The following is a 15,771-nucleotide window of genomic DNA, read 5'->3' on the forward strand; positions in this document are numbered from 1 at the left end:
CAGTGTCCTGGTTGACACGACAAAGATTAAAATACTTTGATAGTGGGGCGCCTAGTAGCTCGGCTGCTGGTTTGATTTCGGCCTCGGCCCTTTGCTGCATGTCATGCCCTCTCGCTCTCTCCCCCTTTTATGCTTAAACTGTCCTTTTAAATAAAGGCAAAAAAGCACCCCCCAATAATAATCTTTGAAAAAAAATGCTTTAATAGCAGCATAATTTATGCTGCTTATTAAAATGTAGTCATTATTTCTGTATTCTTACACTGTACAGCTTTGATATCTTTGGTTAGATACTGCTATAGTGGCTTAGTCAGAGATTTTCTGCACTTGCGTTGTGAGTTCTTGTACAGTAGGTTGACGTGTGAATCACGGCGGATATTAGAGTGTGGTTTGTGTTGTGTTTGCCAGTCATGTTCTGTCCTGTCTTGTCATTTGGGTGAAGTAGCAGTGTGCTAAACACTCCACATACCTGCTGTAAGATGAGATTATTGTGGGTTTTCTTTTTATTGTAATCACAGAACAGCCCCCTGTAAACAACAACTTGCCACTTGTTAAATTTGCTTAAAATGACCTTGCTCAAAATGCAAGACAATGTGCATTTAGTGTGTTAAACCAGTAATATTAGCTAAACAATCATAGCATCACAAGTAGCATTCCTGTTTGACAATCAACCCCTAAAATGTCAAATCATTGTCCAATATCTTGTCATGTCATATCTCGTCATGTTACCTTACATATTCTGAATATCTTCATATCATATTTGTTTCTCATTGTTTCTGATGGCATTGATTGACGTACCTATAGTCGAAGTTTTCAGTATCAATAAAGCTAAGTGCAACTTTTTTTTACTTCTTTTTTTTTTAAATTAGCTTTGAGTTTTAAATACATACAGCATCTGTGGGATTTTATTCTATTTTAATTCTTTGTAATCAGATCATAGACATTTGTCTTGTTCCAGGTATAAAAAGTCTTTATTGATAACCAAAAATAACACAAATGTCACATTTTAGATATCATCACTATCAATGAGCTGCATTACAACACATCACTTATACACGTATGTACATTATTGCCATTTATTTAAAAAATATCCACGAGTTCCATAAATGGCTGTCATTATCTGTGCGTCAGGTCAAGCACTCAAAGATTGATACAAACGCTGACAGAAACATTAATTTTCCTTTAATGACACAACATATAACATATTTAATGTTCTAGTATTACTCTTCAGTTTTATTTCGATCACAGTGACATCTTCACACATAGCTGTGACATTGGAACTACTTTCTAAAACGCGTTGTAGGTTTATATACAGCTAACACAGTGTGTACACATCGAACATATTGACACAAAAACTTTGCAGTCTTCAGAGCACCACAGATGAGGATTAGCTGATAGTGGGACTGGTAAAAGTTTCAAAAGCGCTACTTTGACAGTTTGTTTTTTTTCTTTTGCAATCACTAGATCATCTGCACGCAAAACACTGAGTTATTTTAGATTTTTTAATATCTGTAGTAACTATGAGGATGTTTTTAGTGTCTTTAAAATGTAAGCTGACCCTCTTCCTCTAAACATTTAAACAAATCTGCTGACTAAGATATAAAGGATCACTGATATCACAGTCTGCGGTTCACCAAGTTTGGGTTGTTGTTGTTGTTGTGTGCTGCAGTCGTGTGTGTGGGCTGCTCTTTCCCCGTGGCTAGAGGAGTGTGTGGCGGCTGACTCTTGCTCTGCTGTCCCAGACCTGCTGCCGTGCCGTTTGTCCCTTTCTGGCTGCTGTAGCCCTTCGGTTTGGGGATTCTTGTCGGTCCCGGTCGTCGGAATGCTTCGAGAGGTATCTGTGGAAAACAGACAAAAAAATAATAAGGTGGACATGCACTGCACTGTGACTTACAGTAGAGAAAATTAGGAATAATCGGGAAGAAAATGGGATCCACAGTACACAGAGAAGGTTTGATACACACGAGATAAGGACCATGATTGTGACTCCACAGGCTGAAGTGTTTCCTGCAGTTCAGTCAAGATCTGTTGTAATACAGATAATGACCACTAGATGATATCAAATCATATTTTACGGGTAGTAAATGAGCACGGTGCCAAACTTTGGCTTTGTCCCTACAAAAAAAAACAAAACACATTTGTTCTCAGTTTTTGATGACTATAAAAATTATCTCACAGTAACGAGATATTGATGTTATGATACTGTACTTGATAGTGTTCAGTAATACAAATTTTAACAAATGTTCCCAGTGAAAAGGAGACCTCTGCCATGGCTACCACTTTGGAAAATCATAACATCCTTTTAACAGTGTTGCATATTCTTACATGTGCAGTGTAGAGGTTTCACAATATACCAGTATTGAAGATCCTGACATTATATTTAGAAAATAAATATTATCATGTTAATCACACATAAATGATAGTCTCATGCAGAAAATTTATAATAGTACATTTCCTCCTTAAATCATTCATTTATGTTCTTGCTTTGTTTTCTTTAACTGACAAGTGTAATCGCCCTTCTTGTTGATATTTCACAGATAAGGTGGCAGACTCTCTCTCCACCTCCTTAAACTTGTATTTTGAGTGGAATTAGTTTTCCAAAAAAAGAGACAAAATGCACTGTAAACAAAGTTAAAAATGAATCTGAATGATTCAGTTTTCCCAGAGGTATCACGATAATATTGTTAGAAGGATGAAATGTGTATAGTAGCTTTTTTGATCATTTAACAAGCTCTTTTTTTATGTCATTTTATAGAGAAATCATTGACAAGACAGGTGGAAGGAGGAGCTGGGAAATCAAGTATGACAATATTATTTACCAGACTCCAAGATATTGATATTATGATGATATTGTAGGTTTGACTATTGGTGCTTTCACAATGAGATTTCTGATAAATATTTACAGTGATGGGATATAATGACTAAGTGGATAAAGGTGAATAATAGCACACCTAGAACAGGCTAATGAGTTGAAAAAAATACACAACTTTACTGTAATTTCTTTTAAAACCAGGAAAAGACATTACTTATGCAATTATGACATCCAAAATCTAGGACAATATCATTTCTCATGTCATAGTATTGATATAGTGCTGATATACTGTATTGCCCAGCCATAGTAGAAGATGAATCAGTAATGAAAATAATAGTTAGTTTAACCATATAAATGTTTTTGTTTTGATGATTTACCTCCTGAACTGCATGATAAACTCCTAAAGGAAGAGACTGCTGTCTTGAAGAAGCAAACTTTTATTAATTTAATATAGTCCCAGTTTATACCAATATTATTAATAAAAGTGTGAGTCTGTTGCTTAGAAACCAGTGTTTGGTGTTTGCAGAACAATCTGCAAACGAGAAAAGGAAATATCAGGGGAAACATCACATTTCTCAGATTCTTAAACAACTCGCTGCTCCGCTTACTGTGTAATCACACTTCAATCAGCGTGTTTACAGACGCAGCAGCGTGCCAGCATACTGACGCTGTATCACTTGTGGATCAGCCCTTATACAGTGGAAACCATATCCTGTTTACCGTGATAAGATGTTTCCACAATTATGAGTAACCTCAGCAACAGCCATAAACTGTACACTCTTCCTTCTTTTACAGTATGCTTTTTGTGTACTTCTTGTAAATCCATGAGCAGGATGCAGTGATTTATATAAACAGCTCATATATGAGCTAATATGAGCAAATATCCAGAGTGCTTTGTGCGTGTAACCAAACTTGACATCTAGTGCTTAAGTCATGTTTCCAGGACTTCTCTGCTCCCAGGATATTACATGCATACATTTGTATGTCTTTTATCTGTGTAATACCTTACAGTATCAAGCAATCATGCACTTTGTCGTGATTGCAATTTACAGTACACATCATGTTAAATCACAATAAAAGCTATCTAGAACACTCAAAAAATATGATTTTAGCCCCCCCCCCCGCATTTAAGTTGTGTCCCCAGGTTTTCACTAAGGCCTCTTACTCTAACACATTCTTCCCTCTAAAAATTGCGACATTTCACAAGTGACATGATCAACAGGAAGTTGCATCATTTGAAGGCCATGGGAAGGCCAAAAGTCACTTTTGTCACATTTTTGTCTATATTTTTGATAATATTGTAAGTATGACCAAGATCGTCAGTCTCCATATACAGATTTGTTTTCTAATTATTCTTTTGATTTTATTATGGTTTTTTTTCCAGAGATAATTTTGATAAACTGATTTCATTTGGTTGCATTTCATCTTTTTGCCTATGCGAGGATAAAATATCCTGTTGAAAAGGTAAATAAATAAAATGCCCAAAGATTGACCATTACATCAAACAAATGTCTTATTGGATACATTGTTGGGAAGAAAAAAGATTAAAAATTAAGTGTATTTTTGGAAAGTTATAGCATGCAAATAGTTCCAAATTGGCATCATGTCCCTTGAATTTGTTCTGTTTAAAAAAGTTCTGTCTGTCATATGTTTAAGAATTTTAAGGAACTTTAAAATCCCCCACACAGAACAGTCAGATGTCTATCTGCTCCTTTTAGTTCGTCTGCTCCAGAGACTAAATCACTCTTTGGCACAACTCAAAGTTATTGAGGGATAATTGGCACATAATAAATTTCTAGTCAAATTTTCACAGCTTGGTTCTTAACCTTTTCCTCAGCACCTATTTTCGCAAAAGGTACTGACATAAATGCCCTTTTACACCATCTCAAATAATCAGTTTAAATTGATAGCATTGCAGCATTTTAGATCATAATAACCGTTATTTAAGCAAGGAAGGCCATTGGCAGCAAGTTCCCTTTTCCAAGGATGCCCTGATGAGCTAGAATAGTCACAGTAAATTTTGGCATCAAAATCAGTTTTGGCACTGAAAAAGGAAATATTGGCAATGAACAAAAAAAAAGATGGGAATTAAAAATTATTTTTTATTTTATTTTGATAATTTTATTTTTACATCCTGATATGTTTTTGGATGATGATATTTTTCTTCTTGCCTTTTTTCCAGTGTCAGTTTTTTTTAATAAATTACACTGTTTTTCAGTCTTTTTTTCAGTTTAAACTTTTTGTCATTGTTTTGGGCAAGGAGCAAGATTTTGAGAGGAGAGGCAAGAACTGTGTGATTTGAACATTTCAACCAACACCAGAATAAGTGACATGAAAATAAAAAAGACAAGATTGTTATTGAAAAAAGGCAGACGCATGTTGCTGCCACAAAAAAGGTTAGTATAAGGTAATCACGTGAAAAGATTGTTGTTATAATAAAATATTTTCATGTTATAAAAATATGTTTTCATTTTATTAGGTCGTACAAACATTTCTCGTTTTAACTCTAAACATCTCATGTTAAAACATTGTTTATTGTTACAACAAAAAAAGTTTCTTGTTATAACATGATACCCTTGTATGATGTGACGTAATTAAGTGAAAATGTCTTGTTCTATCATGAAAACATCTTGTTAAAATATAAAAAAAATACATTGTCATAACAAGAAACTTTTTAAGTTATTACCTCAATACGGATACCGATCTTTTTTTTTTTTTTTTTGGCGTGGCAGCAATATGCTTCTGTTAAAACACATCAGAATGTATTAGAGTGTTTATTTTTCAGTGTTTTATTTCAGCCAGCATGTCCTTCTCAATGCCAGATTTTAATTTTGAAGCCTTTCTGTCCTACCTCCATATGATTGCTGTAGGTATAACACAATAGAGGCACGCAAAAGTTACAGTATGCATCAACAAATTATACAACAAACAAGACAAAAAGCATAAGGGACCAAATTAATTTACACAAAGCACATGCACTAATACTGCTCTAAGCCAATCAAAAGGGACTTGAATTGATTAAAAAAGGATTTGCTTGTCTAATATTACAAGTCTCTGCAGATTTTTCCACTAGTCTGGTGCAGGATTTAAGAGCCATTTTCCCAGTCTCAGTATCAACATGATGATATCTGCATGTCTGATGCCTGTTTGAATAAAAAAAAAAGCATTTTGCAACCCAGACACAGAGCTACCTCTCTGACAAAGAAAAATGTGTCATCAATCTGCTCCACACTCCTGCAGCTGAGTGAAACCGAAACTTTTCAGTATTTCCATGAGTTTCATCACACCACTCACGTTATTCCCAAGCAACGCAGCAAACGTCTCGCTTGAGAAAAGCACTTGGACGCATTCTTGTGCGGCTTGAGGTTTTGAGAATTAACAAAAACCTGCAGTGAACTCTATCCTTAAATATTCATACGGGGTGTACATTTCAGAATAAGTGGGGCCTGTGCTCCAGCGAAGCTAATGGGCCAGAAAATCCGTACGGGCTCCACGTCATGGGAGTGTTGTTGATTTTACATGGAAAGAGGGCCTTAATGTGCGGCTTTGTTCTCTCGTATATCAGCGGTGCAGCAGGAGTTCAACTAAGTACTTCCTCTGCCCCGTACTGTGCAATCCCGGCCCGACTGTTACCACAGCAACCAAACACGAGGTTTGTTTTTGTGCTTGTGTTGCGCTGGGAGAGTGGCTACTTTCACAGTGTCTCACACTCAGTATGGAGCCTTTTGTTTAGAGAGGGTTTATTGTCCCTCCCTGGTTTTTATTGTGTCTGCCGGTCAAGGTGCTGCAAATTCCTCTGGGATTATTATTGTGACCTGAAAGGAGGAAATCCGCTCTCATCTGCAGTGTGATGCACCACTTGTCTTTTTTTATTTCTGGCATGCAGTGTGCTAATTTTTGGCTGCACTTTATTCACATCAGTAGCCGATTGTTTAAAATTGCATCACGATGTTTGCTGTTTTTGATGACCCCCCAAAAATGCTGCTTCTAATCAGCAGTATCATGGTGTGATTACAGTCTCACTCTCAGCCAACAGGAACATCACTGCAGGTTTTTCAGTCGAACACCCCTTGGCTCCCAGCATGTCACTTGATACTCATTTTATCAGTCTGGCAGGGACACCGTGAGGCCGGACCAGATGAGTTGAGTTTGTGAATAAAGTGAGTCAGGGGGTAATTGAGGTTGCAGACAGTAATCCCAGCGGCTGGATGCTTTCTCAAGTAGTGCTCTAATGAATAGCATCTTGTTTAGCCGCTGCATCATTTCATTGCGCCCAGACTGCTCTGGATCCGGTTTCTCCAGCTGCGCTCCTTCACACTCATTCAATTTAATGCTTGATTTAATCATCTCCTCTGTGTCACACTGGTTTGTGTGTGAGTGTGTTTGGGTTGGGATCCTGCAACAGTTGTCTTGCTCTATCTAAATGTCACGTAGGACTTGGTGCTTTTTAGTATTTTGGAGTAGCACTCAGCACAGACTTTGTGCTTGTTCTTTATAAAAGCTTTTTTTAACCCATTCAGATCCCTCAACCTTTCTGATTAACATAGCTTTTCTAGGATGTATAAATGTGTGATAACTGTCACCCAAATGCACCAATTTGATTGTATTTTTAAAAGCCAATTAAATCAGCTAAAGTGGACCGCAGAAGAATCACACCACTTTTTTTGATAAGCATGACTGACTGTGAGGCAAAGAGGAAGCGTAAGGCATATTTTAATCTATTAATCATATCAGCAAAATACACAATTTGAATTTAAAGTCTTTTTTTGAGTAAATCAGGGTTCCCACAGATCCTTAAAAAATCTTAAAAGGCATTTTACTTTAAAAAGGCAATTACTCTAAAAAAAAAAAAAAAAAGGTTTCAATTGGTATCAAAATGTCTTAAATCAGTTTTTCAAAGGTCCTTAAAATGCTAAAATATGCTGAGTAGGATTTTGTGAATAATCTTTTTCGCTGACATTGAATTTTAAAATTAATAATAATAAGTTTAATTTTTTAAATTTTTTTTAAAATAATTTGCGGAATGCCTTTCAAATTAATGTTACACAGATCAGGATAGAGGAACCGACAATAATATAACAATAATATGTCAAAGGAATAAGCTTTTTTTTCAAATCAAATTAATACTTTTATGCTAATATGATATGTTGATTTTTTTTCCATGTGATTCACTCTAGAAAGATTTGAAAAAGAAACTGACATTAAAAGTACACCTAATTTTTTATCTTGACCAAAATAGTCACGTTTAAGATTCAGAGCAAATCATCCCTAATCCTAAGTAATAGTTTTGTTTTTTCTTTCATGGGTTAAAGCATTGTTAGCTTCTTCTCTATACTGGCTCGATTTTGAGCTCAATCAGTATTCTGGATGAATATGAAGCAGAGAACAGCAGCCATTGTCTGATGCGCTCACACATAATCCTCAGATATATACAGTGTGTATCAAATTGCCCTGCATATGTTTTTTGAAAACCAGCTTATTCATCTGAAATACTCAGATAAAGCACAATGAACTCTTGTTTGTAATTTAAGGCTGCTTGTCCTTGCAAAAAAGACATGAAGCAGCACTTCAGTACATACTCAGACCTCTTAGTAGCCTCAGGCTTTCATAGTTATTGGGCACATTACATATTCATATACTTCACTCATATTATGACTCGGATTCTTACTTTGATTCCAAAAACTACAGCAAGAAAAACTCTGTGGCTATTCAATTTTGCAATTATTCTCTCGTTGAGATTTCTTCTAACATCAGCTTTGTATTGAGACATGATTTTATTTTATAAATGTGCCGCGACGGATAAAATCATCCCACATCCTCCCCATTGCTGTATCCTCTCCCACATCCCTTCCATTCCTGTCTTTCAGTCTCCATCCCCTCATCATCATCATACTCTGACCTTCGTTACAGATTTAATTTAAACGACTCGCACGTACGTGTTAATGTTTCCACTGTGGGCACATAAAACCACATGTAGAAGAATGCGTATACATGGAGGAACATTCGTAAGTTGTGCTGATGATTCATTTCAAAGGGCATGATTCATGGGGGAAAGCAAAATAAAACAGAAGTTTTGGGTTACTCCCCAACAAATGGCAAGCAAAGTGAGACTTTTTGCTAAAAGATCACTGAGGTTAAGCTATCAACAAAGGCATTAGTGTTTCTGAGACCCAGATGCTGCATCGGGTTTTTTGATGTTTAAAGTGTGTTTCATTGAATGCATTAGTGGATGCCAGTGCTTTCAGAAATTGGTAGTTTTTCTCTTGCTGATTTCATTTGATTTTAAGGAAATGTTTTGGTCACACTGCATCAGTCCCAGATGGATCATTTTTAGAAACCGAGCGCCCAGTAGGGATTGTGTGTCTTGTTCAAGGACACCTCAACATGGTGGATGATGGCCAAGGAAAACTGAAAGTATCGCTTAATAACCACTGCCATAATCTGCTGCAAAGTCAGTTCGTCTTCAGCCCAATCACCAGATAAAATGTTGGCATTAAACGCTTCTGCAAAACATGGATATGTTACATTTGCACATTCTTATGAGCATATATGTATACATTTTATGTTCCTTTATATTTAAACAATGCTGTGATTAATATGTGGTTAAGTTTAGACACAAAACCAACTTAGTTAAGGTTAGGAAACTACTTTTGGGTTGTTTGGGTGGCACAATTCCAGCAGTAAAGCAGCGATGTTCTGGGGAAAAAAAAACCAATTACTTTTGGGTCACTATTCCGGACGAAAAAGCAGCCATTTCTCTGTTATTAAAAACATCCACTTTATCAGTCGCAATTAAAAGAGGAACGACAGCGATGTCTTTGTAAAAAAAAAACAAAAAAAAAAACAAGATTCTCTTCTGGTCTAAAAAGCGGCTGGGGAAAACACTGACAAGTGTTTTCCCCAGCCCCCCCCCCAAAAAACACTGGAAATATTACTAAATTAAATTAAATTACTAAATTACAATTGGTTTTTGTTTGTTTGTTTATTTCTGCTCTTGAATAATGGTCCGCAGTAGTGTGAGGTCTGGCATATACCTTGCCAAGGTGACATGCCATCCACCATCCCAACTACCTCCAATGACAAAGTCAAAAATGTTGATATGGTACATATTAAACATTGCAATGGAACATTTTTATGGTTTGTTGAAATGCTTAATGCCAACATTTTCTTCTGGGACTGACTTGTAGATTCTTTGTGGTCATCAAGGACCACAGAGAGATCAGTTTGTCTAAATTAGTGTTTTTGGAAAACTTTACATACAAGTTTGAAATCCTGTGATCTCAGTTTAACTGTTACCATGTTTCAGTGACCAAAATCATATTTTAGTGATATATGAAAGTCCAGAAGAGAGGAGTAACCATAACTCTACCAAACTTTTGCACTGTTTTGGATACAGTTTCATGTAGCACCACTCTGAGGTTTAAAGGTTTCAAGCAGAGTTTCCATTAAGAGAACACCAAGTTCACATCACTCTGGTTTTCATTCTGGGTCTCTGGGTTTCTGTGTGCTGGATGTAAGGAGAAACTATGACCTCAGCCTATGATTTTAGCTCAAGCAAGCAAACACCAGTGAGAGTCCCAGGAGCTTTTTAGTCTTGTTATCTGGTTGTATAAGCACAAAGGGTTTTCAGACAGCTCTTCCACTTTGGTATTATTTAATTTGGTCTAACAAAGTCTTGACAGATTTAATGTTCAAATCTGAGAGAGTGAATTGTAATCTCGTGACTACACAACAACATAAACACATTGTTAAAAAGTTACTGTTCATGCATGAAAAAATCAAATCAAAAAATTGATTTCAGTCTGATTGCATTTTCCTCAGATTATTATTTTTTAATTTTACACATTCAAAACATGCTGGATTTAGTGAATAAATGAAACTGGCAAGCATGGATGACAAACTATAAAACATAACACTTCTTTTTGCACACTTTAATTCTCAGAAAACCAAACAACTTAATCATAATGCAGTATGGGTAGTATGAAGTATAAAAACTGGTATGATACATCAGTGTGAATAGTCTGACTACATGGCAAAATGGCCACTGAGTACAATACAGTAAGTGCACATAAGTTAAAAACCTGGTGTTATGTCAAATTAAATCAAAAAATTTCTAGTGCTTTCAAATTGTTTTCTCATGCAGGCAAACACTTGTTTGAACTTAATCACACAGAACCAAGCAAACCAAAAAAAAAGGAAACATTCAAACCCTGGTTTAAGATAAATCAAGTAAAACAGCCATGTAAATGTATCAGGGTATAGCGTTGGGGTATAAGGGTCTATGGTTGTATTGGATCTCATGGGCGGGGTTCAGTAACACAGGATGGGATGAAGGGTTTTGGGGGTTATCAGGTCAGTCATAGATGTTACTTACGGTAATTTGTGATGGCCTTTGGATTGGGGTGGAGGTGGGCTTAATCATGATGCTACTTGTGATTTTGCTGTTGCCTTTGCCAGTAGGAGTGCTGCAATTCGTGAGCACTTGAGTCCTTTGCTCCTGGAGTCCCGGCGTATGGCACGGACTCCTCGTTTGCGGCGGAGTGGTGATGCTCTGAATGAAGGGGCTCCCTAAGTGAATGTGGATTTTGTTGTCCTCTGTGGTGATGACGTTCGGCCCGGAGCTGTTGGACCTCTGGACCTGCCAGTTGCTTTGTCTTTCCGGGGTCACCCGGAAGACGGCGTGCCCTCCGACAACTTCCAGTGGCTCCGTGGAGAGGGAGCGTTCAGGGGTGCCTGTTGTGACGGACACAATCTGTATGGGTGACATGGCTCTGTCTGGGGTTACAGAGCCACAAGAGTCTGGAGTCATTGTTCTGGAGTATGTAGCCATAGTGAAAGGTGATAGGGCTCTATCTGGGGAGCATGGTTCGTCAGAGACTGGAGAACCCTTAGATTTAGGGGAAATGGATTTAGCAGTCGGGGATACGGAAGCGTTTTGGATGATGGTAATTCTCTGTTTGGGCGGACCTCCACTTGTGGGTATGACGGCAGTGCTGGTGAATGACTGGGTGTTTTCTGTGGTCGGGCTGGTGATCTCTAGCGTTGCTGTGTTATGTCCATGGTCAGGAGTCACTTTAATGTGCAGAGGCTGCCCAGGACTGTGGGTCAACACAACATCTCCGGGCTGGACGTGGTTTCCGTTTTGCCGCGGTTGCACTTTGCCATTCACCTGATGGGGGCCTTCTTTGTTTTTAATGAATGGGACTCGTGCTCTCCTCAAATTGTTAAGATTATTTACATTATTGATTAGCGAGGGGCTGCATTTGGTGAGCTGAAACTCATTGTAGTTTGCATTTTCTTCAGCTTCGGTCTCATCATACAGCTTCCCATTCACCACAGCGCGCTCTAGCGGGGCCATTGTCTTACCGTTGGGGGACATGAGGTCAAGTGGCTCAGTCTGAACTTCTTTGGTGGAAACATGGAGGTCTGAAAAGCGCCTACCATTCATGCCAGGGCGAAGACTTTTGCTAAAGCGTCTATATCTCTCAAGCTCCCTCGTGAGCGTCTCCATTTCTCTGGCCAGCTCTTTGTTCCGGACTTCATGCTGGGTCAGCTTCCTTTGGAGTGTAGAGTGGTCGGTTTTCATGCGACAAATGGACTCCTCTGTTCCCATGTATTCATGGATCTTCTCTTTCAGAGCTGCTACCTCTCTGGTCAGATGACTGGACTTTGCCTCCTCCTCCTTCAAGCGTTTATAGAGAACATGCTCCTGGTTGCACTCTTTCTTTTCAGCCAGTTGGTACTTTGAAAGTTCTTTTTTGGATATTTCCAACTCTTCCATTAAGGCTTTACCTTTCTCTTGCTCATTAGTGAATCTTTTCTCCAGTGATTCAAACTCCTCTGTTTTTAAAAGGTCACCTTCTACCACCTTCATGTCCTTTAATTTGCGTCTAAGGCGCTCAACCTCCTGTGTCAGGTCCTTTACTTTGTTGTCTTCTTGTTGGAAGCGGTTAGCAATGGGTGTTTTGATGTGCTCCTCTTTAGCTTTGCTTCTCATGTATTCTCTCTCTATGTTCTCAAGTGATTGCAACCTTTTCTTTAACATGTTGATCTTAGACTCCAAATCATTGCTCTTTTCCTCTTCAGTACTCAACTTGGCCTTCAAGTCGTCCCTTTCCTTTGTGGCGCTGCACATTTTCTCCTCCAGCTCAGCCTTTGACTTCAGCGCTTTCTTGCTCTCCTCAATTAACTTCTCTGTGACTGATGTTACTTTGTCCTGTTCAGCCTGGAGTTTGCCAGTGCTGTTCTGGACCTTGTTCTCCATTTGCTTTAGCTTCTCCGCCATCGCCTTCCTCTCATCCACCAGCATGACTGTCAGAGTCTTTAGCTTGGTGAGATCTTCCTTCAGCGTCAGCTCTGTCTTTCCCAGTTGGCTCTCAGCAGCCTCCAGTTCTTTGACTCTGACTTTCAAGACTTCCAGCTCACCAGTCAGGACCTTTGACACCGTCCTCTCCTTCTCCAGGTTACTTTTGAGTGAGTTACATTCTTGTTTGCTCTTGCTGAATGCATCCTCTAATTTCTCCAAGTCCATAATTCTGTGGTTTAGTTTGTCGACTTCAGCCTTCAGACTCCGGCTCTGATTGGCCTCTTTCTCCAGTTTCTTGTTGAGGTCCCTGCAGTGATCCTCCATTCTGATCAGCTCTTCATCCTTACCCTCCATTTCAAGTACCCTTTTCCGTAACTCTTCAAGCTCAGACATGAGGCTGGAGTTTCCACACTCTCCACGGCTAATTTTGTCCCTCAGCTCCTGCAGTTCCTCGTCAGCTCTGCGCAGGGTCTTGTTGGTCTCCTCCAGCTCATCAAGCTGCCTGCTGAGAGTCGACAGCTTCTGGCGCAGCTGCCTGTTTTGGGCATCCTCACTGGTTAACTTGGCAGTCATGGCCTCTTGTTCCTGATGGTATCGACCTGTTTGGTCACGCAGCTCAGCCTCCAAACGAACAACCTTTTGCTGCTCTTCCTGCAGATGGGCATTAGCTGAGCTCAGCTCCTCCTGGGCTTGCGAAGTGCTTGCACTCAGTTCTTGGACCTTTGCTGTTTGTTGGTTCAGCTGTTCGGTGAGACGCTGCTGTTCATCCACAACCATCAACGCAAACGACTTGAGTTTTGTCAGCTCTTCCTTCAGACTCGTGACCTTCTTGTTGTGCTCTTCGTCCTTTCTTTCTTGGTAGGCCTTTTCTTGATCAATTAACAGCTTCAATCTGCAAAGACAAAAACAAGGCAAACGTGATCTTTTAAATTCAGAATTTGCATATAAAAAAACAGAAAAAAAGTTGATTTACTACTGCAGAATTGTTACTTTACCCCAGCAGTTTTCTATTAATTGCCCTTGCTTTATTGGCTTGTTTTAGTTCAATTTTCAATTAACTTTCTTGTGAATTTTGGATCAACACTTCCCTAATTCTGCTGTTTATAATGTCAATCTTTATTTGCTTGTGTTATATACGAAAGGTGCTACAGAAACTTTACACCCCCACTGTCATTACCCATTGGGCCCACTTCTCTGAGTACTGACACATCATAAACACTGTTATTTTCCCAGCGTTTCTGAGGAGCACTAATGTCATGGAAAATTTAACACATCATAAAAAGTGCGGCTTTAACTCTCTCAGGTTGGTAGTCTGAAATACCTGCGGTTACTTTTTTTTGTTCCCTTGTTGCCAACTAATTCTCTTATGGTTTGGAAACCTGAGTTACTGCTGTAAATATTAGGCCTTGAATTTGAATATTAGTTTCCATAGTATTTGAGGGTGTAACATGTGGTCGAATTAGCCTTCAGGGAAATAATGGGAAAAGGCTAATACAAAGTTAATATTGATGTTGAACTCTGAAATTAATCTCAGCAGATAAGATGTTGTAAAAAAATATAGGGATATGTCTGACAAGGATGTTCTTTAATGAAATGATAGCTGTTTAATGGTTGTCTGATGCAGTTCTTTAGAAGATGATTTTTTTTTTTTTTCTCAAATGTATTAGGCTTTATTTAACCAGGAGCCAATGACCCACTTTCAGGAGTTCCCTGGCCAAGAGAGACAGTAGCACAAATAACACTGTTAACATTAAACAAACATATAAGTATTTAAAATGAAAACAAAGAGCACATTTCAGAATAATAAAATATCCCAAAAAAGTCAAAGCATCTACAGGCAGATGTGCCAGCTTCCAAGTAATTTAGACTCATTTTAAATATGTGTATAACAGTGGGTTGTAAGGGGTGTAGGGAAACTTATATAAAACTTATATATACACTTTTTAAAAATAAGCTTATTAAATTTATATAATTGTTGAAATAAAAAAATAAGAAAGAAAGTTGTATAACAGGAAAAGTCATTTCTGCAGTTTTCACAATCTGCTTAAAATGTATCCAGATTGCTTGTTTTACACAATCTTCTTGCAGTTATTGCAATCCCTCTTTGGTTTAATTTTATAGTTACTCATTTGTGCTGCACTGTAATTGCTATGCATTGAATATAATATAAAATATACATAAAATATGTCATTTAATGATGGTCATCAGTTTACTCAATGAAATGAAAATACTTAACGCAGAAGAGAAATAGATGCAAGAGAGCAAGTGAATTGATATATAAAGGGCAAGTCCTTGCATATGGAGGCTATCAATTACTCCTGAAGGCAAACACTGTAAAGTTAAAATCAACTACTTCTATCTCATATTTCTACATAGAAAAACCTGATGGGGTACAAAGTACTCAAATGATGTCAAGGTACATTGTACGTGTACCACTGGATGCAGTTGCAGTGTATCGTCAGGGTCAGTAAGTCTGGCACATGCACACATCACCAGGCCAAAGTGCCTCCAGTCCCAGAGGATGGTATGTTATGACTGCTGTGTGTGCAGCTGCCAGGCATTTCCACACAGATGGCCCACTGGCATGGAACAATCCTTTAATTAAGGGGTTCCTCTACTACCAACCCTTCTCCCCATCAGCAAAACCACCACCACC

At 38.3% G+C, this 15,771-nt stretch overlaps 2 protein-coding genes across 4 annotated transcripts in view; one reads left to right on the forward strand and one right to left on the reverse strand.

Annotated features, from left to right (window-relative positions):
- Positions 1-15,771, forward strand: part of ect2l (epithelial cell transforming 2 like) — a 161,813-nt gene that overhangs the window by 9,749 nt on the left and 136,293 nt on the right. The window lies entirely within an intron of this gene.
- filip1l (filamin A interacting protein 1-like) overlaps positions 929-15,771 on the reverse strand; it is a 95,641-nt gene continuing 80,798 nt past the window's right edge. The window contains exons 5-6 of the mRNA XM_042512910.2: positions 11,184-14,007; positions 929-1,835 (exon numbers count right to left, since the gene is read on the reverse strand). Of these exons, the coding sequence (XP_042368844.2) occupies positions 1,614-1,835; positions 11,184-14,007 (3,046 nt within the window). The 3' untranslated portion in view covers positions 929-1,613. The remainder of the gene's footprint in view (positions 1,836-11,183; positions 14,008-15,771) is intronic.

Source organism: Plectropomus leopardus, chromosome 24 (genome assembly GCF_026936395.1).
Source record: "Plectropomus leopardus strain MGB_pleo_1.0 chromosome 24, ASM2693639v1, whole genome shotgun sequence".
NCBI classification, from domain to species: Eukaryota; Metazoa; Chordata; class Actinopteri; order Perciformes; family Serranidae; genus Plectropomus; species Plectropomus leopardus.